The sequence below is a fragment of the Pongo pygmaeus genome, chromosome 12, assembly GCF_028885625.2.
Source record: "Pongo pygmaeus isolate AG05252 chromosome 12, NHGRI_mPonPyg2-v2.0_pri, whole genome shotgun sequence".
NCBI classification, from domain to species: domain Eukaryota; kingdom Metazoa; phylum Chordata; class Mammalia; order Primates; family Hominidae; genus Pongo; species Pongo pygmaeus.
The window spans coordinates 109,063,268-109,088,829 of NC_072385.2; the positions used below are offsets into that span (position 1 = coordinate 109,063,268).

General features: G+C 48.9%; 1 protein-coding gene across 8 annotated transcripts in view; it reads left to right on the plus strand.

Moving 5' to 3' along the window:
- ADCY3 (adenylate cyclase 3) overlaps positions 1–25,562 on the plus strand; it is a 102,537-nt gene that overhangs the window by 29,498 nt on the left and 47,477 nt on the right. For 7 of the 8 annotated variants that reach the window (XM_054475219.2, XM_054475220.2, XM_063648890.1 and 4 more), the window contains exon 3: positions 19,679–19,828. The exons of the other annotated variant lie outside the window; for it this stretch is intronic. In XM_054475219.2, coding sequence (XP_054331194.1) covers positions 19,679–19,828 — 150 coding nt within the window. The remainder of the gene's footprint in view (positions 1–19,678; positions 19,829–25,562) is intronic. 8 annotated transcript variants of the gene reach the window in all.

Consider the following 25,562-nt stretch of genomic DNA (forward strand, 5'->3'; position numbering starts at 1 on the left):
ATCTTTAAGCCCTTTACTATGCACTGTAGCTGTTACTTTTGCAGTTTGAAGTGCAACAGCAAAACTCACACAAATTTATCTTTCCTTTTTCACAAGTTCACATATAGAAGATTTGCTCTTACCCTAGATTTTCACAACCTCAACATAGGATCTTTTTTTCTTTCCTTTGGTTGAGAAATTTTACCTTTTCACTTAAAGGAAACACTTTATGACTTATCTTTGGCGTATCTGAATTGCTAGCATCACCACTTTTATACTTTGGTGCCATGATAAAGTAAAATAAGGGCTACTTGAACAGAAGCACTGCAGTACGTTGTCAGTCAATCTCATAACCGAGACAGCTACCAAGTGACTCATAGGTGGGTAGCATTGATAGTGGGGATATGTTGGACAAAGGGATGACTCACATCTCTAGTGGGACAGAGCGAAATTGTGCTAGAGTTCATCACACTACTCAATTTAAAACTTATGAATTATTTATTTCTGAAATTTTTCATTTAATATTTTTGGACTTGTGGTTGACCTCAGGTAGTTGAAACTGCAAAAAGTGAAGCCACAGATAAGGGGAGACTACTGTATTAATAAAGAAGAAAGGTCTAGGCCGGGCGCAGTGACTCATGCCTGTAATCCCAGCACTTTGGGAGGCCGAGGCAGGTGGATCCTTGAGGTCAGCAGTTCGAGACCAGCCTGGCCAACATGGCAAAACCTCATCTCTACTAAAATATGAAAAAATTGTTGGGTATGGTGGCATGCCTGTACTCCCACTTACTTGGGAGGCTGAGGCATGAGAATTGCTTGAACCTGGGAGGTGGAGGTTGCAGTGAGCCGAGATCGTGCCACTGCACTCCAGCCTGGAGGACAGAGCGGACTCTATCTCAAAAAAAAAGAAGAAAGGTCTAAAGTCTGTGATTGAAGCTTCTACCTTAGAAGCTTAAACCTTTAGATGGAAGTAGAAAAACTGAATCCAGAGAAAGAAGCAGAAAAAAAATTAGTGGGCAAACATTACAAATCAGTGACTCCAAAGCTGGTTATTTGAAAAGGTCAATAAAATAGATAATCCTCTAGCTAGATGATTGGGAAAATGAGGGAGGACACAAATGACCAGTACCGGGATGCAGGTGAGCATGAATATAGAGCATACAGACACTCAGAGAGTCATAAGATGATGTCATAAACAACTGTGTGCCAATACATTGAACGACTTAGACAAATTGGACAAATTACTTGAGAGGCACAAACTATTAACGTTGAATAGCCCCATATCCATTGTAGAAATTGAATTTTGGTTTAAAACCTTCCACAAAGGAAACCCCAGCCTCAGATGGCTTCAGTGCTGAATTTCATCAGACATTTAAAAATGAAATAATACCAATTCCACATAAATTTTATCGTCAAGTAGAAGAGGAGGGAACATTTCCCAACTTATTTTAGGAATTCAATATTGCCCTGATATCAAAACCAGACAAAGACATTACAAAACAAAAACTGCAGATGAATATCCCTCATGTATATGTAAGCAAAAATCTTTAACAGAATATTAGCAAAGAAAACCTGGAAATATATAAAAAGAATAATATATAATGACCAAGTAGGGATTTCCACAGGAATGCAGGGTAGTTTTAACATCTTAAAATTGGTGCAATTTAACATTAGCCTACTGAAAAGGAAAACCCATAAGATCATCTGAATTTTGTCAAACGCAGAAAAAAGCATTTGACAAAATTCAGCATCTATTCAGATAATACCTCTTAGCAAACTAGGAAAAGAAGATAATTTCTTCAACCTGAGAAAAGGCATCTTTGCAAAACCTACATCGTGTTTAATAGAGAAAGTCTGAATGTTCTCTTTTTAACCAAGGTTGGCTTTATGAGCACATGACTTGTGCAGTCTGGAAATTCTTAAAAATTTTATTTATTCATTTATTTATTTGAGACGGAATTTCGCTCTTGCTGCCCAGGCTGGAGTGCAATGGCGCGACCTCGGCTCACTGCAACCTCCGCCTCCCGGGTTCAAGCGATTCTCCTGCCTCAGCCTCCCAAGTAGCTGGGATTACAGGCATGCGCCATCATGCCTGGCTAATTTTGTATTTTTATTAGAGATGGGATTTCACCACGTTGGCCAGGCTGGTCTCAAACTCCTGACCTCAAGTGGCCCACTCGCCTCAGCCTCCCAAAGTGCTGGGTGGGATTACAGGCGTGAGCCACTGTGCCTGGCCAACAATTTTATTTTTGAACTTATGTTTTGCAGCTGAAGCCTGCTGAGACAATGGAACATGCATATGTACTGAAGAAATACATACAAGATGAGTACCTGCCATTTGTTGTTGTCCCATTTGCATATTTGTGTGTGATGCCCCAGCAACATAGAGTTCTGGTGAATTCACGATGTCTGAGAGTTGAGCAAGATGCAAAACAAGCACAAAATAACATGTTGCGTCCACAGCTGAGTAAGTAGAGGTACTGACAGCTCTGAGATTTCATGCTTTCTGTTCAAACTAGAACTTGCTTCAAATACAGAAAGAAGGCAGTGACATTCTCAGAAACATGAACATCCCATGCTGCTTCCCTGTATTGGCCAACCATTTAATGCTGAAATTAATGACACAGAAATAAAAGGGAAGGTAGGACACACCCTAAAGCTTTCAGTACTTCCTCACACATTATAAGCTGAAGATAGTGTTAGTAGAAGGTGCATGTATCAATAAATGAAATAAAAACAGTTGAGTTTTGTGCAGCCTTTCCACTGTTTTTGTTTTTGTTTGTGAGACAGAGTCTCGCTCTGTCGCCCATGCTGGAGTGCAGTGGTGCGACCTCAGCTCACTGCAACCTCTGCCTCCCGGGTTCAAGCAATTCTCCTGCCTCAGCCTCCCGAGTAGCTGGGACTACAGGCACATGCCACCACGCCCGGCTAATTTTTGTATTTTCAGTAGAGACGGGGTCTCACCATATTGGTCAGGCTGGTCTCAAACTCTTAACCTCAGGTGATCTACCCCCCTTGACCTCCCTGGGATTTATCCCAGGGAATAAATCCTGCTGGGATTACAGGCGTGAGCCACCACACCAGGCCCTTTCCACCATTTTGGTAAAATAAAATACATATATACATATGAGCCAAGAAATACTAATTGCCATGTGAGGCAATTTTCCATGTGAGAAGGTTGCAGAGGGAGGTTTTAAGGGACTTTCTAAGGAGTGATAGAACAGGAGCCAGTTTGGCTCCAAAGACAGTGCTCATTCCGCGGCATCACACTCCCTCCTGTTGTAGGGGCTGGAGGAGGACTTGTTGACTAATGGCATGAAGGTTAATTGGTGTCCCCAGACACAGGCAGCCACTGTAGGCTGGGAGGTAGTCAGTCAGTTCAGCACGGGCAGGTGGCTCTAGCAGCTGCTGGCACTGCCATGAGGGTCTTCCCGGTATGAGACGTGGAAAGGGATGGGATAGGAGCTGAGCCGTCCAGCTAGGTGGCAGGGTCCCGGGGCCAGGACGTGCAGCTACACTGCAGGGCTTGAAACCCAGCCAGTGCACAGTGACACAGGCAGCATTCCACCTCAGAGGCTGGACAGGCAATGGGGGAGGACCGGGGGACGGGAACTTACTTGAGAGCCGTTGTGGTTTGAATGTTTTTGATGTTCCGAATGTGTTTGAATGTTTGTGATGAAATTTGAGTTTTGTTGCATCTGTGGATACAGAGGACCTACTGTGTACACGGCAGTGTTTGAGGATGGAGCCTTAGAATGTCAGCACAGCCAAATTTGGGAACCATTGACACACATTGCCTTCCCAGGTGATGAAAATGACCTTGACTCACTCAAGCAGACTCGGAAAGCTGGAGAATTGGGAATAAATTCAGGAGTAACCTTGGGAATTTATAATATGCCGAATGATAATAGGTAACACTTAGACGTATTGTGTTTCTGGCACAGTCTGATGCTGGGCTCTTTACACACATCGTAGAGGATTCTCCAACCCACCCTGAGATGGGCCTGTGGTTATTTGCATTTCGCAGGGGAGGCAGTGAGTTTAAAGTGTGACAACTTCCAAGGCCCAGGCCCATGACAGAGATGAAATTCCACTCCAGCCTGAGTTTGGAGCTGCATTCCTCACCGCCGTGCTTTCCTGCCCCAAGTGTTGGCCTCACTGAGAGGAGGTGTGGGTGTCGGGGGGAAGTGGGCTGGGACACGTGGTCATGGGGGCCCACAGAGCCAGATGCTGGGGGAACCAGGCACCCTCAGGAGCCATCATGGCTATCGCTGCATGATGCCAGTAAACCCCTCGGGACTCTGGGCCTGGTTTTCGACCTCTTGGCAGCCCCGAGTGTTCCCAGGCTATGAAAATCCCCGCAGGTGCAGTGGCTGGCCTGGTCTCTGAGGGAAAGGAGCCGTGGAGCTCGCAGGTGGAAGGCGGAGAGAGTAAGTGATACGGTTGGGCTTTGCGTCCCCACCCAAATCTCATCTTGAATTGTCATCCCCATCATCCCTACGTGTGAAGGGAGAGAGCAGGTGGAGGTAGTTGAATCATGGTGCGGCTTCCCCAATGCCGTTCTCGTGATAGTGAGTGAGTTCTCACAAGATCCGTTGGTTTTATAAGGGGCTCCTCCCTCTTCGCTCGGCACGTCTTCCTGCTGCCTTGTGAAGGAGGTGTTTTGTGACCCTTTTGCCATGATTGTAAATTTCCTGAGGCCTTCCCAGCCAGGCTGAACTGTGAGTCAGTTAAACCTCTTTCCTTTATAAATTGCCCAATCACAGGCAGTTCTTTATAGCAGTATGAAAACGGACTAATACAGGAAGAAAGCTGGGGCTGCTCGGGAGAAGTTAAGACCAAGAGTGAGCCACGGGGTATCACTTGTGGGGGACTGTCGAGTTGGTGATTTGCACCCCTTTGTGCCAGCCAGGCCCAGCGTCTGTCTAGCAGAGCCCCAGGGACTGACTTGCCTTGTGCAGCCGCTTACCTCACCCACTCAGGGCACATGGCAGCCTCCCTGCCAGCTGGGCTTTCCCCTTCCCCTCCCCAGGGCAGGCTCATCCGAGTGAGTGAGAGCAGTGAGTCCGTGGGCATCGCCCGGAACCAGCTCCAGTTTCTAAGGAGAGTAGAGCCTTTGCACTGCTGGGAGCTGGATGATGAGTGGCGGGAACTGGCCTGGCAGCACCGCTCACACCCATCTCGGGGCGGGGGTCTTCTCCCTTCACTCCTGGTGGTCATGACCCTGAGCTTCGGAATTTCTGTGTCAAGGAGAAGCAGGAGGGCAGAGTGAGGTGACTGGGTTCTGTGCCCAGGTCTTGTGAGAAGATCTTAGGGAGGTTTGTCTTCCCACCAGGCCCTTTGCAAGGTCTGGGTGGAGGCGAGGCGTGTTTGCTAAACACGATGTAGAGAAAGGAGGCTCAGGTGGGCTCGATGGAGGAGGCGGGGTTCAGCTAGATTTCGAGGGGGAGGCGGAAGGTGGCCAGGTGGGGAGGGGCGTTCTAAGTGCGTGCTTCCCACATTGGGGGTGCAGGGTTGTGTTTGCTTTGGCGTATGTGAAGCCACAGGATGACCGTGGAGTTGGCATTTCCTTTCTTCCTGTGTCCTCCACGTATTCATTCCTTCACCCAGCAGACAGCGTGCCGGGTGCTACTGAGTGCTGGGAGCACAGTGGGGACTGGGACAGATGTTGTCCCTGCCCTAATGGCGCTTACACTGAAACAGATGGACACATCTGTTTGGCAAATATTTTTAAACACTTAAAAATACAAATACAAACATGGATTGTATTGAATAGAATGCAGGATCCACATATATTAGCGAGTAAAATGAGAAGCTTCCTCCCCAGGCATTTTCATGGGGAAGTTTTAAGAGCTCCCAAAATACGGGCTGCAGCATGTGCCAAGGTCAGGAGGCCAGTTGGTGACATGCTGAGGACGTCAGCTTGGCTAAAGCAGATGGTTTACCTCAGGCAGCTGTAGGGCGGGAGTGGGGTGGGCGGGGTTTAGAATCAAGTTCATGATAAAGCCCAGAGTATATAGGACCCCGAATGCCAGAATGAAGATTTTGAACTCTTGGACAATTGGCAGCTATTGAGGTGTTTTGAGCAGAAGGTGGTACTTGCAAAAATATTATTTTGGAAGATTAATGTGTTCCAGGGTGGACTGGCAGGACCAGGGAGATAAGTCTGTCCCCAGCCCCGTGGGAGGTAAGGGTGTGAGCCAGGTGGTGGCAGCAAGACTGAGGAAAAAGGAGACCCAGAGGCTTTTATCTGGAAAGACCAGCTGGGATGAAGGACCTGCTGGAGGCACAGAAAGGAGCTCAGTGAGACAGAGCAGGCTGGCGCTGGTTCAGGCGTTCAGCCAATGTTACTGAGGACCTGCGCCATGTCGGGTGCTGTGTTCCTAGCTGGGGCGTAGTGTTGGCAGAAGTGGGACCTGCGGATCACGGCTGGTTAGGGGAGACCATGACAAGCTTGGGTGTTCACGTTGACTTTAGCGTTTTCCACTCCTGGTCCCGCTGTAAGGTCTCCTGGAAGCTTTTCAGCAATACCAATGTCTGGGCCTCTGGTTCCACTTTTGTGGACTCCGCCTGGGCATAACTCCCCAGGTGATTCTAAGGCACAGCCAAAGTTTGGATCTGCTGAGTGAGGGTGAAGTGAGCACCTGCACGTGGTGCCCATCAAGACAGTGGAGGCTGAGGAACTGGAATTTAGGAGAGGTGATAGTTCACCAGGGCCTTGAACTTGAATTTTGGAATTTGGAAGTCTCTGTCATGTGACTAAGAGAGTGCATTGAGAGGCCTGGTCCATGACCTGCCATGTCCTTCCAGACCAGAGTCTCTCAGGACAAGAAGAAGGAAAATTGGAAAGGACTTTAAATCTGAATTGAAAACCAGGGAACTGAATTAAACACAGGAGACATGAAGCAGCATCAACAGGTGGAAAGCACCGCCGTGGATGGAGCTTTGAACGTGTGGGAGACATGCTGGTCAGAAGGGAAAAGGATGGTAAAAAGGTACCTAACTCAGGGTGAGGGTGAACCAGGGATCAGAAGACTATTAGAAAATGAGGGCCGGGAGCATTGGCTCATGCCTGTAATCCCAGCACTTTGGGAGGCCGAGGCAGGCAGATCACTTGAGGTCAGGAGTTCAATACCAGCCAGGCCAACATGGCAAAACCCTGTCTCTACTAAAAATACAAAAATTAGTCGGGTGTGGTGGTGGGCACCTGTAAATCCCAGATACTCGGGAGGCTGAGGCAGAAGAATCACTTGAACCTGGGAGGCAGAGGTTGCAGTGAGCCAAGATTGCACCACTGCAATTCAGCCTGGGCAACAGAGCGAGGCTCCGTCTCAAAAAAAAAAAAAAAAAAAAAAAAAGATGATTAGAAAATAAAGACAATAAAACTAGTTCAACCCTTGTGGAAGTCAGTGTGGCGATTCCTCAGGGATCTAGAACTAGAAATTCCATTCGACCCAGCCATCCCATTACTGGGTATATACCCAAAGGACTATAAATCATGCTGCTATAAAGACACATGCACACGTATGTTTATTGCCGCATTATTCACAATAGCAAAGACTTGGAACCAACCCAAATGTCCAACAATGATAGACTGGATTAAGAAAATGTGGCATATATACACCATGGAATACTATGCAGCCATAAAAAATGATGAGTTCATGTCCTTTGTAGGGACATGGATGAAATTGGAAATCATCATTCTCAAACTATCGCAAGAACAAAAAACCAAACACCGCATATTCTCACTCATAGGTGGGAATTGAACAATGAGAACACATGGACACAGGAAGGGGAACATCACACTCTGGGGACTGTTGTGGGGTGGGGGGAGGGGGGAGGGATAGCATTGGGAGATACACCTAATGCTAGATGACGAGTTGGTGGGTGCAGCGCACCAGCATGGCACATGTATACATATGTAACTTACCTGCACATTGCACACATGTACCATAAAACCTAAAGTATAATAATAATAATAATAATAATAATAATAAAAGAAAAAATAAAAAAAAATAAAAAATAAAATAAAAAGAAAATAAAGACAATAAATGCATAGAAAAAAAATAGGGGATAGGCATAGAAAGATGGCCTAAGGCAGTACCATGAGAGTTTGGTTTAAAGACCCAGGAAGGCTGGAAGCTCTTTGCCTTGTTTTCATATCTACTACTACACCTTGAACGTGATTCTGTAGAAGAGAATCACCTGGAGGAGGGCACAGATGCAGATGCCGGGGATTCTGTGGGCTAGGACCCTGGAATCTCCCATTTTAACCAGCTCCCCTTGGGACGCTGGTGCACCTGGCCCAGAAACACTGAACTGGAAAAACAGCAACTCAGGAACAGCGCAGAAGGGTTGCATCAGAACCAGTGCTGGAAAAAAAAAAAATGCCGAATGTCCCTGGGAAGGCTGTGAGAGGCTGTAGGGAAGAGGGAATTGCTGAGAAACCCCTAGAAGGACTAAAGGAGAGAAACAAGATGTATCAAATCCCCGGGAGAAAGCTGTGATTCAGGAGAGCAGATGATGTGGGTTTTTGTTGCAGACGGTGTGCAAAAAGTTTTACTCTCAAAATGTCATTTTCTGAATTGAAAGGTAGGGAATTTTAGAATCCAAAGAGTTTGCTGTGTTCCATGGGCACAAACACAAGAGAATAAGGGCTTGGTGTTTTTGTGTCATCAGTGATCTGCTCCCTTCAAGTTTTTACATTTTAAGTTTGTGTGATGATCTCTCTGGATTCCTAAATATCTTCTGTCTCCAGATTATACACTTGTCTTCCTCCGAGCTGGTACATTTGTTTTCAAGTTCATCTAAAGTTAGTTTCAGAAAGTCAGGGGATCTGTGTTAATAAATGTACCCAGTATTGCTTATAGGTAAGAAAGCATGAGCAAAAGCATGGAGCCCTTTCATTCCTGCCTGACTTAGTATTGGCTGTCAGTTAGAAATTGGTTTGAATTTTCTTTATCATCCAGAATCTACATGCTTAAATATATGTGAAAGCTCTGTGTTTTCAGAACGTGTGAAAACTCCAACTGAGTGTGGCCAGCCCAAGCTTTCCTCCCTCGTGGGGGCCTTTGCTGACTTCTCCCCTCTCCCTCAGAATCGAGCTGCTCATCCTCTGTTCACTGCTAGCTTCTTTTTTTATTTTTTTTGAGACAGAGTCTCTCTGTGTCGCCCAGGCTGGAGGGCAGTGGTGAGATCTCAGCTCACTGCAACCTCCGACTCCTGGGTTCAAGCGATTCTCTTGCCTCAGCCTCCCAAGTACCTGGGACTACAGGTGCCCGCCACCATGCCCAGCTAATTTTTGTATTTTTAGTAGAGACGGGGTTTCACTATGTTGGCCAGGCTGGTCTTGAACTCCTGACCTCGTGATCCGCCCGCCTCTGCCTCCCAAAGTGTTGGGATTACAGGCTTGAGTCACCGCGCCTGGCCCTTTTTTTGAGACAGAGTCTCACTTCATCATCCAGGCTGGAGTGCGGTGGTGTGATCTCAGCTCACTGCAACCTCTGCCTCCCGGGCTCAAGCAGTTCTTGTGCCTCAGCCTCCCAAATAACTGGGACTACAGGCATGTGCCACTGTATACCCAGCTAATTTTTGTATTTTTAGTAGAGACGGGGTTTCACCAAGTTGCCCGGGCTGGTGTCGAACTCCTGACTTCAGGTGATCCACCCACTTTGGCCTCCCAAAGTGCTGGGATTACAGGCGTGAGCCACTGTGCCTGGCCACTGCCAGCTTCTTTACTGCCAGTAGAGTCGGCTCCTTGAGGTAATTTTATAATCTCCAGGGTCCAGTATGGGGTCCGCCACTCACCAGAGTACTCAATAGAGTTGAACTGACCACTTTTTAAAAAGACCTGAAACCAAACATGATTCGGCTTTAAAATGGACTTCTTTAAATAGAATTGGAATTATTTGGCCTGGAGAAAGAGACCAAGGTGACTAAATAATGAGGTCACATCAATAAGAGAAGACAGGAAATGCTGTGAGCAGATGTTTGTGTGTCTAGTGAAGCAGCAAGAGGAGTGGAAGCTTTTGAGGAGTTTTGTGGTTCTCGGTCATCTGGGGTAACAGATCTTTAGGAGAATCTGACAAGAGCAATGGACTTGCTTCCCAGAGATGGGCAAAGTGTGATTTCTGCCCTACTTTAAGGGCTCACCAACTCCTCCAAAGCCTAGTCCAAGTGAGTAATCCCTGGGTTAGGATAAGATGCTACATTTGAGCTGTCCATTCCTGCATGGAAATGGGGAGGTTGACCAGATGGCCTTCTCTGGTTTTGACCATCTACACCCCTGAAACGTGGGCCTTCTGGGTGGGTGCACTGATCAGGCTGTTGTGTCTTTGTGTTCAGTAAGTATCAGGAGCATTCTCTTAGCCCACAAACTCTACAACTGACATAAAAGTAAATCTACTTGTTCACACCATTGCTTCAGAGTTCGTTATTCTCTGATGGAAAAGGTTAAGAAAAAGTTCATTGTGAACACTCAGGAATCAAAAAGGAAGAAGGCGTTGTTCCAGGCCAGGGTTTCTCAACGTTGGCTCCGTTGACGTTTGGGGCTGGATAGTTCTTTGTGGTGGGGGCTGCCCTGTGCAGTGTAGGATGTTCAGCAGCATCCCTGGCATCCACCCACTAGAGGCCAGTAGCACCCGTCCTCCTAGTTGTGACCGTCAAAAATGTCTCCAGACACACTGCGGAATGGCCTCGGTGGTGGGCGGATCACCTGTGGTTGAGAACCACTTCTCTGTTTATCTTCATTTTGGCTCCCTTATCAAGGGGGAACACTTCAGTGGAGAATGAACTGTTCTTTCAGCTTCTTTTTAACACTGTAGCTGTGCACACAGCTCACGTTTGCTATGTGCCAATAGCTGTGCAAGGCCCTGGGGCTACGAATGTCAGTGACACCCGTGATCTCAGGTACTTACTGCATCCTCTTGGGAGATACACACAGACGCATCAGGAGCTGCACTGAGGGAAGGCTGTGCCTCATGCTGTAGGGGGGTCTCCTTTGCACTGCTAGTGTCTTCACCCAGAATGCCCTTCCTTCCGGCCTCTCCCATGGCTGGGTCTTGCTTGGCATTCACTTCCTCGGTTGAAATGACACTGCTTCCGAGAGACCTGTCCTAACATCGGTGCTAGCTGTTTTCACCTAATGCTGCGTAACAGCCCAGAACTCGGTGGCTCATGCCACGCATTCCTCACTCGCACATCTGTGGGTTGGCTGGGGTGGGGCTGATCTGGGCTGGGCTCTGATGGCTTTGGCTCTAAGCTACAGCTTGGGATCAGTTCTGCTGTATCAGTTTCTTGTTCTGTTGTACCAGCGAGCTTCTTGGTGTGTGGTGTTCTGGTGATGGGAGAATCACAAGAGGAAAAGCCAGCCGTCACGGGCATTTCAGAATGTGCTGCTGTTATAGATGCTAACGTCTTTTTGGCCAAAGAAAATCACATGGTCAAAGTCAGCAGGAAGGAAGGAGACTTTTTTTTTTTTTTTTTTTTTTTTGAGGTGGAGTCTCGCTGTATTGCCCAGGCTGCAGTGCAGTGGTGCTATCTTCGCTCACTGCAACCTCCGCCTCCTGGGTTCAAGCGATCTCCTGCCTCAGCCTCCTGAGTAGCTGGGATTACAGGTGCCTGCCACCACACCCAGCTAATTTTTGTACTTTTAGTAGAGATGGGTTTTGCCACGTTGGCCAGGCTGGTCTCAAACTCCTGACCTCGGGTGATCCACCCGCCTTGGCCTCCCAAAGTACTGAGATTACAGGCGTGAGCCACCATGCCCAGCCGGAAGGAGACTTTATACTCTGCAAGGATGTGGCTGTGTGATACTTTTGCAGGGGAGTGCAGAACTAGGGCCAGCTGTCTTCCTCAGACCTCATCTAAAGCAGCTACCTAGTCACTTTCTACCATTTTTATTCTCTTTTGAGCTCTGATACTCTTACGTTTGAATTATTATTTTTGCTAAGAGCTTGACAAGGGTAAGGTCACAGACTCGTCATAACATGTGGACCTCCACAGGCAGCAGGGGCAGGCTGTTTTGGTTGGAGCCTTGAATCCCTGAAATAGCACATCTTGTAGGGAGGACTGGAGAGAGGCCCGTTGTGATTGGAGGGAGGGGAGCCTGTTGAGGAGCAACCAGAATCAAGACAGTAGAGCCTGGGGCCAAGGCTGCCATGTTCCGTGTCTCTGGGGAAGCCATCACGACAGATCTGTGTAGTGGTACCCCTGGCAGTGCGCAACCTGAGAAGCTGTTCTGGCTGCCTGGCAGATCATGAGGGACCTTGCCTAACATGTCAGGTTGGCTGGATGCCTCTTCTGGAAGTCCTCTTTGTTTTGGAAGAGGATAGACATTGAATATCTCTTACCAAAGGCATGCACAAGTTATAAAAAAAGCAGAAAGCTTCTGGAGGCCCCTTTGTTTTGAGGCACAAGTGGAAACTTGGCAGATACCCAGCTTGGAAGGGCATGGCAGCAGCGCCCCAGGCTTGAGCCTCGTGTTGTATTGATTAAGGTTGTATTTATTGGAGATCCCAGAGTCTTTCTTGGTGCAGCGATGCTTAGAATTTGCCCAAGGCAGCATGGGAGAGTCACTCACTGTCTGCAGACCTTATGCCTCCTCCTTCCCACCTGCCCAGATGTTCCAGGTCCTAACCGGATCCTTAGCTCTTGGGGAGCCCCCCTGTGCCCCTGCTGAGCCCCGCCTTGGCAGACATCCATCACAGTTCAGCTAAGGTGATAGTACTGAGGGAGGGGAGCCCTGGCCCCGGATTAAGGGGGTCTGGGTTTCGGTCTGCTGGGAGACTGGGGGCTCGGAAGCTTATTTCTCTGACTTTAAGTCTCTTGCAAAATGAGAATAAGAAAACTCTGCCTTGCCTCCTCTTGTTGTGAGAAACAAATAGAATGATGAACATGAAGGTTCTTGTAAAACGTCCTCAAAGTTTTATTATTAGGTACTAATTTGCCTTCTGTGGAAGCAAAGAAAAAGTCATGAAAGGTGTATTTTGTGCCAAGCCCTGTGTGAGGTATGTGCAGTCTTTCAGTCTTTTTTTTTTTTTTTTTTTTGGAGACAGAGTCTCGCTCTGTCGCCCAGGCTGCAGTGCAGTGGCGCGATCTCAGCTCACTGCAAGCTCCGCCTCCCGGGTTCATGCCATTCTCCCGCCTCAGCCTCCCGCCCACCACCATGCCTGGCTAACTTTTTGCATTTTTTTTTAGTAGAGACGGGATTTCACCGTGTTAGCCAAGGATGGTCTCGATTTCCTGACCTCGTGATCTGCCCACATCGGCCTCCCAAAGTGCTGGGATTACAGGCGTGAGCCACCGCACCTGGCCCAGTCTTTCAGTCTTACTGGAACAGCCTGTGGGGTTACTGCAAGGGTGAGGAGCCATGTCAGAGAGGCAGGCGACTTGCTCCAGGGCACACAGCCTGCGGGCAGCCGTGTGCAGGTCTATGTGTCCGTGAGGCCTGACCTCTTCCCGCCCCTCCGTCTGCCAGTTGTTGCCTGTGGCTTCCTATGTGCCACAGTCCCGGGTGCTGGGGAGCCAGCAGGGAAACAACCCGTGTCCTGGCTGCATGGAGTTTGCTTTCCAGGCGATGAGGCGAAGGAGTGAGGACAGAGAAGGGCAAGTGCAGAACATTCTGTGCTGGGCCTCAAAGCAGGACTCGAGAATGAGTAGAGGTGAGCAGGGAAGGCCTCTGAGGGGTAGGGACATTTCATAGGGACTTAAGGAGCCACTGCAGCAGCCTCTACAGAGGTCTACAGCGAGAGTGGCCCCAGAAGTGGGACCCATCTGTGCTGAGTGGTGGCCTCACAGGCTCTGGCTGGGCCTCCTTGGGTGGGAGAAGGCTGGTTGCCTTTGGAGGGGCCACCTCCCCTCCTCCTTCCTGCCCCATGGCTGCTAGGAGACTTTTTCCCAAAGCATCTGAGTAAGTTTTAATGACGAGGTTCCCGTGCGGCTGGCCTCTAGCCGCAGAACGTCATAGGTCTCTGTGGGCGACACGGGCACTGCACTCTGAGCAGCTTTCTCTCGCTCAGCTTCTTGTCCACGGTTCCAGAGTGTTCTGGAATCTTCAGGCTGGAATGAGCTTATAGGAAGAGATTGGTTTGGGCAAGAGAGCCACCAAGCCGCCTCCAGTGGGGTGACTTCCACTCGACAGTCCCACTTAGAGCAGCCCCATTTCCCTACGGGTTGTTAGCAAACGTGAAGGATCTTGCGATGTGTAAACTTCCAGGAGGGAGGATTTTGTAAAGGAATGTTCTCATGGTTGCATTCTGAGCCGGGATATTAGAAACACTTTATTGGGCTGTCATGGGTTAGATGACGCTTTAGTCCAAGTGTTTATCCATTTGGGAGGTGCATTTTATTATTCTAAAAATGTTGTATATTTTTAAAAAGCAGAACAATTCTTTTGAAATAAGTTATTTCCAGGAAAACTTTAGGATTAAGAAAACTTGTAAAAAGATCTACAAATAGAGACCCCAGTGGCTGCACACCTCTGTCATCGCAGAGCCTGATTGTGCTGTGCAGTCTAAAGGGGACCACGGGGCAAGAAGAGGTGACTTTGGTGGTGTCCGGAGCAGGCTTATCAACCTCATGGGTTTGGTGAGTCACCCCAGGACCCGGGATTGGGCAGTGCAGCCACTCCCGGGTACAGCTGTTGCCCCTGGGCCCAGGATTAAGGCTTTGAGTGCCAGCTGTCTCGCCCCAGGCCAAGGAGCCTCTTCCCTCTCTGTCTGGTGGTCAGGTGGTGCCTGTGTGTGCAGAACACTTTGAGCAGGAGCCCTGGGAATAAGCTGCTCTTCATGATTCCAGAGAGGGAGGAGTCTCCTGTGTGCCACTCACCCAGTGTGGTGTCTGAGCTGGTCTTTGTGTTTCAGAGAGACGCCCCCATCTTTCTTTAATGCCCACGTCTTCGTGAAGCCGTCCTCAGCATCACCCTGATTGGATATGATCTCCCCAACTGTTCACACCTCTCTTCCTGCCTCTTGGTCTGCTCTGTCTGATGTTCTAGATCACTCCCAAAGTGTACCCTGTCTGCTGTCCTCAGGGGAGTGACTAAGCCTTGTTCCTCTTTGTTCTTCAGGCAGGGGTGGCTTGGGGTAGGTAGGGGATGCTCCCTGGAAAGCTAGAAGCAGCAAAGCTGGGTCCCAGGAAGGACCTAGGGCCAGAAGGTCATGTTTACTAATGGCTTCTGCTCCGCTCGCCTGCTGACCAGAGGCAGAAGGGGGGAGGGATGGGCGGTGAGTCTGTGAGTGTAGAGTCGTAACCCACATCTGTGCCACCCAACAGCGTGAGGCTTCCTGGGCACCTAGGGCTGGATGGGGCCAGGATGGGCTGAGGACAGTGCCCACCTTCCTGCACACAGTGGCAGGGCCATGTGTCGGGGACATGGGGGAGGAGGAGGGGCTGCCTTGGGCACAGCAGTACAGGTGATGGAGCAGATGGGAGGTCTCTGCAGGGCTCCCAGGTGGACAGGAGCCTGCCAAGTGGGCCAGGTTGGGTGGAATGGGGCGAGGGATTTGCAAAGTGGTGGATGTGGGGAAGGCCACCCTGGAGGGAGAAGAGTTCTAAAAAGGAAGGTCTCTTCTCACTCTTACCTTGGAGTGGGAGCACCGGCAAATTAATCCCAGATCAGCAGAGCTCAAGGCCTGGTGCAGAGAAACCCATGTGTCATGGTGACGTGAAAGACCTATTTCAGATTCTCACTAGGGTTCAAGTTTTCCCCAGAGGCAGAATTTTTTCCTGGGTCTTCAGTTCTTCACCTGTAATGAGAGGCGATCCTGAGGGATGTGTTTTAGAGGAACGGCAGCTGCCCTGCTTACCCAGCATCAAGTCCTTCCTGCGGCCACACCTGCCTGGCCCTGGGGACAGGGACGATGTCACGCCACCGTCCCTCCCAGGGCCAGCTCCGTGCCCTGCTCACTGCTGAAGGAGTGAAACTTACTTTTTACAGACATATTTTGAGGGGCACATTCATTTTGCCAAGTGAGATACACATTTATAAATATGAAACAGGAAATTTCTGAATCTTATTAGCTTAGAGATAATGGCCACCACTGTGTATGGAAGCTGTGGAAAATCTGCAAGTATTGTTTCAGATTTAAAATGCGTGCAGCTCACACCTAAGTGCTATAGGGCTAGTATCTTCATGATCATCTAAATTTCAGTTTAAAAAATCTCTAGGCCAGGGATGGTGGCTCATGCCTGTAGTCCCATTGTTTTGGGCAACTGAGGCAGGAGGATCACCTGAGCCCAGGAGTGCAAGACCAGCCTGGGCAATATAGCAAGACCCCGTTTCTACAAAGAATAAAATTAGCTGGGACTAGTGATGTGTGCCTGTCATCCCAGCTACTCAAGAGGCTGAGGTGGGAGGTTCGCTTGAGCTCAGGAGTTTGAGGCTGTGGTGAGCCCTAAATGTGCCACTGCAGTGCAGCCTGGGCAACAGAGTGAGACCCTGTCTCTATCTGCACCACCGCACCCCCCCCTCCCTCCCCGCCAAAAAAAAAGAAGTCTACACTCCTTTCTGGGAAAAGATGGGGTTGTGAAATATGTAAATAAGTTGAGGGGTGCTTTAGGGAGGGGTTTTGAACCATAGAATAATGAGATTTGAATGTGGGAGGAGATCTCACCCTCTCGTTCTAACACCTTGTTTAATCTCAATTCCTTCTGTAAAACCAGAGTGACATCACCTGCCTCGGCACTGGTTGTAAAGTTAGAGGAGATGAGGCTGATAAAGTGCGTGCTTGTGTCTAGGACTTAATGTTGTGATGCTGGGGTGAGGAAACTGAGGCCGGGAGGGGGACTCCCCACCCAGGCTGCACGTCAGTGTCGCCTGGGAGCACTGCTGCCACCCTCGCCTCCCGCCCGCTGCGTGAGCGCCCCAGGGTGCTGCCATCTTCCCAGGTGACCGTGTCGGGAGCCTCTCCCACCACCAGCGCAGCTCCTGCGGCTCACTCTGGAATCTTCTCTCTCAAAGCTGGCTCCTGCTTCTGGCTTGAGGTTTTCTGGGCTTGGCAGCATCACCCGATGGGATTTGTGGCCTGGCCCTGGAGGCTGTGAGTTGGCCTGTAGGGTTGTGGCTGAGCCTCCCATCAGCTACACCCACGGGGGGCAGGGGGGAGGTTGGGGGTTGCCAAGCTCCTTGCAGGCCTTGTAGCCACGACTTCGTGGGAGAGAGGGACCATAGGGATGGAACAGGGGGCAGTGCCCCAGGGGGTCCTCCTCCTCAGTTGAGGCAAGTTGAGAGAATTGGGGGTGCTCTAGGAAACCCAAGACCTGGCACTCACAGAATTTTCTAGAAACAATGAGCTCACTGGGAGGCAGGGAGGGAGTTCCCTGGCAGGGATTGACATGCCTTGCCTGGCCATCTCATAGGGACAGGCTCTATCGAGTGAGCAGCACTGAGCTTGTGCAAGGAGTTACTGTCATTACCCCCTCGGTTGTCTACCTAAGACCTGCTGTGCAGACCACCAGAACAACTGTCTCAGAAAAACTTCACACCAGTCACCAAAGATTATGACCCAAGGCTGGAAGCAGGGTCAGGCTTGGCTCATGCCTCGTGACCCTCTATGTAGGACAGTATTTCTTTCATTGATCTGCAAGTTTTTAAAAATAAAATCTGCTTTTTCACTGCACTTGTAGGTACATACAATATGGGGACATAAATTCGGGGGGAACCCTGGACTCTGAGCCTGCCCCTCAACAGCTGGGCAATTTTCCAGGTCCAACCACTACTCTGAGCTCCAGTTTCATCGGTGAGCTGAGAATCAGCTCCCCTCAAAGCTCCCTCCAGCCCTGACACTGTCTGGTCTTTGTCTGCCTCACTTCTGAGGGGAAAAGCAAGGCCAGAAGAAGACCTGGCCCACAGAGGCCCAGCCGGGAAGGAGGCTGGAGGGAAGGAGAGGTGGCCAGAGAGTCTGGCTGGCTCCAGTCCCTGAGCCTCCCCCAAGTCACAGAGGCCTCTCCTTCCCAACCTGCACTCACAGTTCCCTTCTGGCTCCAATAAGGCTGGCCATTCAGGTGTTGACTGAGTGGCCTGAGGCCATAGGGTACTGACCACTCAGACAGGGGTGGGTTGTCCTGCCCCAACAGACTTGCCCCACAAACGGGGTAGGCGACTGGGGCTGCTCAGACCCAAGAGGTCAACAGGTCATTACAGGCTGGAACCAGACTCCAGCAGAGCTTGGGAATCTACACCCGGTGACTTGCTGACCAGCACTGAGACTCGCCTGACCTCCTGATTCATGACGCAGCGGGCCCTTGTTGAGTGCCACAGAGGCTGCAGGAACATTCTGCCAGGTGTGGTGGTGGTTGATCCTCAGGGCAAGTATTGATCAGCTCTGATGAAACACAACACAGTTCAGGGGATATGGCATAACCAAGAGAACCCAGAAAATTCATGTCAGAACCAGCCTCCCTTGTTGTCTGTTAGACCATCTTGTTTAAAAATAAAAAATTGACTTCCCTGCCTTTTTCACCTACCCCAGAATCCATTCTACTCTGAGGCCAATCTTTTATCCCCTGAGGGCCAGAAATTGAGAAATTCTTCCGCTTCTCTTCCCATCTCATTTCTCAACTCCAAACTCGGTTCCGAGAAACCACACCTAGCAGGCGAGGCGTCGGGGAACCAGGGCTGGGAGGGTGGCCACAGCCTCGGGGGAAGGGCATGGAGCTGGTGCCAGGGAAGCTGGAGGAGCCAGACCAGGAAAGAGGCCTTGCTTGAAAAGGCTTACTGAGGCCAGTGGTCTTGGAGAAGTAGGAAGGATTAGCACTTGGTCCAGCCATGTTGGGGCCCAGTCATGGCCAAAGATCAGAGTAGCAGCAGCCAGACCTGGCCGCCAGGCAGGGTTGGGATGTTCAGATCTATATCCAAGGTTACCCCAGCAGGAGACCCTCAGATCTGCAGTCCCTACAGCCTATGGAAGTGGGCCAGGACACCTGGGGCATCTTCACGGTGCCAGGGATGGAACAGGCACTTGATGCCCCAGAAGCCCTTTGAGCCAGGGCACTGACCTTGCAGGCAGTGCGGGAGACCTCAAGTCCCAGGAAACCCCCACAATAGCTTGAGACCTGAGTATTGGTACTGGGTACCCCTCACCTGCTGGCAGGTGGGGTTAGCTGAGAGGATACCTGTGAATCCCAGAAAACTAGAAACCTATGACACATGTGTAAGGTAAACATTGTGACTACTGAATCAGCCTGGGACCTCTTCAGGGGTCCTGCTGCATCCCAAACCATCTGAGCTTTTAGGATTACACAGTCCTGCTCAGTGGGACCTGAGATTTGTGCACCCTCCTTCCCAACAAATTGGCAGAGCACCTGAGTGAGTGCTGCTTGAGCAAATGCATGAAGGAATGAATGGGTGGCAGAGGGTCTGCTCAGGCCTCACAGGTGGAGGGACTGGCCAGCCTTGCTTTGTTGGGAAGCCAGAGGGGGGATCCACAGCCCCTCAGCCAGCCTTGAACGCCTGCACCCTGCCCCTCGTGAAACCCTTGAGCCTTTCAGGCCTTGAGCCATGCTGCTGGGTGGACCACCCATCCGTGGTACATGTGGTGGTGTCTGAGGCTCTGGGGTCCAAGGCTGTGCTGGGCCCCTCCCTGGACATTGGGCAACTTGAGGTTTGATTTTGGTCACCACCCACCCCACCTCCTCCATCCCCTTTTCTGAAGATGTGCCTTCACCCCTGGCCTTTTCTCTCTTCTTCCTTGGGGTGTAGATCCTGGCCAACGTCTTCCTCTACCTGTGCGCCATCGCTGTGGGCATCATGTCCTACTACATGGCTGACCGCAAGCACCGCAAGGCCTTCCTGGAGGCCCGCCAGTCGCTGGAGGTGAAGATGAACCTGGAAGAGCAGAGCCATCAGCAGGTGAGGCTCTCGGAAGGCCTCGGGCCTGGAGCTTGGGCTCAGGGACTGTGGCCTTGTCAGAGGGAGAGGAACCAGAGTGGCAGCCCCTGGCTCTGTGGGGCTTGGCGTTCATCCACCCTGTTCAGTTGTTTGCTTCGGAACTTGGCCTTCTGGGCTCCTCACCATTAGAGGGCAGCTTCTGAGCTTTAGGGAGCCTCTCACTCCTAAATCTGCTTCTGCTTGACCCAGATCTCTCCTCTTCTGCCTTCCTGCTCTTTGTTTTGTTTCTGTAATGTAAAACTTTTCCCTTTAAAGAAATGCATTGCCCAAGCATCCAGCTATGACTTCCTGCATTCCTTTCTCAGATGACCTTCTCGGGACCAAGATCAGGGTCAGGGGCATCATGGGCATCCCTTCACGTCACGCCTCCCCCACCGCTTTTGCTGGTCCAACCACAGATCCACCCTGTGCACCTGCTCATGCTGCGGGTGGGGCCTTGACCCATCCTGCGGCCTCAGGGCCCTGCTGGGTGAAGTGTGTCAGCCTCACACCCCCACCCAGGGGAGCTCCTCCCTCCCTTACCTTCCCATCTGAGGTCACTGCTGAAGAAGGAAAACCAGCCTGTTCCCCGGGGATGCCCTTGTTTACATTCTCCATCTGGAGAGAGGCCTGGCTGTCCCTGCCTCGGTTTCCTGGCTTTTCTCCAGTCTCTTCCATGGCCGAACCGTCCTCCCAGTTCTCATGTCACTCAGGCTTTTACATAGTTTTGGCCTGGATTCATCTCACATGATTTTTGAAGGTCTCCAGAAATTACACCCACCAATTTCCTGTTATCCATAGGTTTATTTCCCCTTCAAAAACAAACTCAATAGGTTGACACTATGATTCTCTGCTCTGGGAACCATGTCATTTGTGTTCAGGAGGTTCTGTGTGCTCCTGATTCACTGAAATTGCTGTTTTCATAGATGCTGCCACTCGGGTGGACAGGGCCTTGGTTTCGGGGGCCGCTCTGGAGCCCTTGGCTTGCAGGAGCCCCACCGTCGGGCCTCACTCACATTCTCTAGACAGTGCTGTTCCGAGGCATACACTAAGTCATTTAGCTGATGGGCCCCCGATTCCACTGTCCTGGGGATGTTTTCTTCCTCCCCATTTACCAATCTCATTCGTTTCAGAAGGCCCCCATGGGAGGGGATTTTCTCTGGCTGTCATTGTGACAAAGTTCCAGGCTTAGTAGCCTATCATATTCGCCCCTTCCCCTGGGCCCTGTGACCTGTGGTTATTGAGGAGCTGCTTTGGCCTGTGTATATTTAAAGAATCCTCCTTTCCTGGCTTGTAAAGCCCCTTGAAAGGCATTCTTCAATTTCTGGGTTTTTTTTTATACTGTCTCATTTCTTGTTTGTATCTGATCTCGCACTGTGGCGGCATCCCTCTGGGTTCTCTACACTAAAAAAAAAAAAAAAAAAAAAAAAGCATGTGTCACCACCTAGCTAGGCGAGCATTCTTTTTATATAACATTTGTGCAGTTTTCAGCATGTCTGTCTGCATCGATCTTGTCTGTCTCATATTATACAATCTAGGACATCTTAACTCACACTGAACCGTCTTGTGGGGGCTCCCTGGTGTGATGAGGAAGGCCCTGTTTTCACCCTGGGGCTGTCCTCGTGTAGATAATTTAGATAAGTTATCCACCCTACAGAGCCTCACTTTTCCTCATCTGCAAAGTGGAGGTATTGACATTTGTCTTGTAGGTTTCTTGAGGGTCAAATGAGAAACACAGAAGTGCTTTGTAACCCATAGAGCTTTTTAGAGATAGGCCGAGTGCATGGGGCCATGAGGCCTGCTTTCTAACACCCAGGGCCATATGCTCCCTCTGGGCAGGGTCAGCGCAGGGAGCCCGGGCATCAGCAGAGAGGGTCATCCCTGGGTGCCCCAGGGCTCCTGAAGGTGCTAGCAGCCTGCCCAGGCCACACTGGTGCTTCTCTGCATTGCCTGCCCACGCTGCAGCGGCAGAGCAGACATTGGCCCCAGGACGGAGAGGTCCAGGTTAGGTGGAAGGGAGGTGCAGAGGTGTGGGGGGAGTTGAGGGGTAAGGTGCATCCTCAGGCCTAGCTGGGCACACAGCCGGGGCCTAGAATTCTCCAAGTGGGATGAATTTGTCTAGCCAGGCTCTGTCCTGAGTGTGGCCTTGGGCTCGTTGCTGCCCCTCTTTGGACTTCAGTATTCCCATATGTAAAACCTTCTTTGAGAGATTTTTTTTTCTTTCTTTCTTTCTTTTTTTTTTTTTTTTGATACGGAGTCTTGGTCTTGTCACCCAGGCTAGAGTGCAATGGCACAATCTTGGCTCACTGCAACCTCCGTCTCCCGGGTTCAAGCGATTCTCCTGCCTCAGCTTCCCAAGTAGCTGGGATTACAAGCACCTGCCACCACACCTGGCTAATTTTTTTTTTGTATTTTTAGTAGAGACGGGGTTTCACCATGTTGGCCAGGCTGGTCTCAAACTCCTGGCCTCAGGTGATCCACCCGCCTCGGCTTCCCAAAGTGCTGGGGTTATAGGCGTGAGCCACCGTGCCCTGCTGAGAGATTGTTTTAAGGGTAAGGAGGAATCTGTGTGAATCCCACTGGGATTGGTAAAGCACTGTTACCATTGGGAAGGTTGGAATCCTGCCCCCTGTGAGTTTCCATTTACCTACATTCTCCTTACATCTTCTGTCTCTGTTCAAGAGAGAAACCTGCCTGCCATTTTCCTTCCTTTCTATGTGCTTGACAAGTTTTGGTATTATGGTTATGCCCAACTCATTAACTAATTTGAGAAGTGTTCCCTCTTTCTAACCCCTGATAGTTTGAAGATAAATTGGATTATTCCTTAAATTTAGAAGTCACAGCCAGGCAGGCGGCTATGACTATAATACCAGCACTTTGGGAGACTGAGACAGGAGGATCACTTGGGTCCAGGAGTTCCAGACCAGCCTGAGCAACAAAGCAAGACCCCATCTCTACAAAAAATTAAAAAGTTAGTTGAGTGTGGTGGTGCATGCCTGTAGTCCCACCTTCTCAGGAGGCTGAGGTGGGAGGATCGCTTGAGCCCAGGAAGTTGAGGCTGCAGCGAGCCGTGATTGTGCCACTGCACTCCAGCTTGGGCAACAAAGTGAGACCCTGTCTTTTAAAAAAAAAAAAAAAAAAAAAAAAAGGCACTAATGAAGTCCTGTAGGCCTGGAGTGTTCTTTTGGGGAAGATTCTGTTTCCATAATAGATAATAAGGTTGTTCAGATTTTAGATTTCCTTTTATATAGGTTTTAGAGAGGTTTTTTCCCCCAGAAACATGTCCATTCAAGTTTTCAAAATTTTGGCATAACATTCTTAATATTTTCTTTTTATCTTTTGTCTGAAATGTGTAATGATGTTCCTTTTTTTATTACCGAAGATAATTTGTGCCTTTTTAAAATTTTTCTTAATCAGTCTTGCTAAGGCTTATTGTTTTAGCCTGTTCAGCAGACCACCGTTAATCTTTGTTGCTTTCTTTGTACATTTCTTATCTCTTATTTATTTATTTAATTAATTTATTTATTTATTTATTTTGAGATGGAGTCTCGCTCTGTTGCCCAGGCTGGAGTGCAGTGGTGCAATCTCGGCTCACTGCAAGCTCTGCCTCCCGGGTTCATGCCATTCTCCAGCCTCAGCCGCCGGAGTAGCTGGGACTACGGGTGCCCGCCACTATGCCCGGCTAACTTTTTTGTATTTTTTTAGTAGAGATGGAGTTTCACCATGTGAGCCAGAATGGTCTCGATCTCCTGACCTCATGATCCATCTGCCTCGGCCTCCCAAAGTGCTGGGATTACAGGCGTGAGCCACCGCACCCAGCCTCTTATCTCTAAGTTAAACTTTGTCATTGCCTCTTTTTTCTTTGGGCTTAATTTGTGTCCTTTTTTACCTTCTTAAAATGGAACTTTATTGTTTTTTGGAGACTGAATCTTGCTCTGTTGCCCAGGCTGGAGTTCAGTGGTGCAATCTAGGCTCACTGCAACCTCCACCTCCTGAGTTCAAGGGATCCTCCTGCCTCAGCCTCTGAGTAGCTGGGAACACACCCGGCTAATTTTTTGTATTTGTAGTAAAGACAGGGTTTCACCATGTTGGTCAGGCTGGTCTCGAACTCCTCAGCCTCCCAAAGTGTTGGGATTCCAGGTGTGAGCCGCCAGGCCCAGCCAAAATAGAACTTTAGATGACCATTTTCCAGCCTTTCTTTCCTAAAATATGCATTTAATGCTACAGATCTCACTCATTACATTGTTTGAGCTTTATCTCACAAGTTTTAATGTGCCATATTTTCAATGTCATTTAATTTAAAATATTTACTAATTTTCATTGAAATGCCTTTGATCCATGGGCGATGTAGAAGTGCACTAAGTTCTAAACATTTGAGGATTTGTTTACAATTATGTTGTTTTTTAGCTTTATTCTGGTCAGAGAACATACTCTGATTTCAAGCCTTTGAAATTTGTTAGAACTTGATTTTTGGCCTAGCATGTGGTCAGTTTTGATGCACTTGAGAATAATGTGTATTCTGCCAAATCTCAAAATCTTTTAAAAATGAAATAATGTCAACTATGTCGTCTGCCCCAAATTAGTACTTACCTCTTTAGTCACAATGCAAGGACCTCGCAACCTTTTAACTTCATTTCACAAGCCTCTGTCCCCCACTTTCTGGCTGTTACTGTAACGTGTTTTAGTTCAACATATTTTAAACCCCACAATCCCTTATTGTGATTATTTTATATAATATTCTTATCTCATAATATTCTTTACTTTTATTTACCCACAGTTTTGCCCTCTCAATTGCTCTTCCTTTCTCCATTTCTTTGCTTCATTTTTTTGAAGAATTCCCTTTAGTGTTACCTTTTATGCTCGTCTCTTGGTACCAAATTCTGTCCATTTCTGATTAACTAGGAGTGTGTTTATTTTGCTTTCATTTTTGAAAGATACCTGTCTCTGTCTGTTTTGTGCTGCTACAACAGAATACCTGAAACTGGGTAATTTATAAAGAACAGAAATTTACTACTTACAGTTCTAGAGGCCGGGAAGTCCAAGATCAAGGCACCGGCATTTGCTCTGGTGTCCATACATGGCAGAAGGGTGGGCTAGCTGTAGTTATGTGATGCCTCTTTTAAAAGGGCCTTAACCCTTGTGGCCTGATCCCCTCTTAAAGGCCCCACCTCTTAATAGTATTACATTGGCAACACCTGAATTTTGAACAGACACGTTCAAATCATGCCAAGACTTTTTGCAGATAATTCTAGGCTGCCATTTTTTACTTCTAGCCCTTTAAAAGCATTTCATTCTCCTTCCCGCTTCCCTCATTCCTGTTGAAATGCCAGTTGTCAGATAGACTGTTGCTCCTGTTACATTAATGCATACTTTTTCATGTGGTTGCTTTCCCAATGCTCTTTGTTTTTGGTTCTCAGCAGTTTTACGATGCTGCGCCTGGGAGTTTTCTTTGCAGTTGCTCTGCTTGGTATTCAAAGAGCTTCTTGAATGTTGGTTTGACGTCTCTCGTCAGTTTTGAACATTTTCAGCCAGTATCTTTTTATTGCTTCTTCCCATTCGCTCCTTTCCTCTAGGACTCAATATCCTTGTTAGACATTTTTACCATGTTCCAGAAGTATCTCTCTTCTTTTCCTGAATCTTTTTTTCTTTTTGCACTTCAGACAATGTTTTGATGGGCCTAATCTACAGTTTACTAATCCTGTCTTCCTCTGGTTTG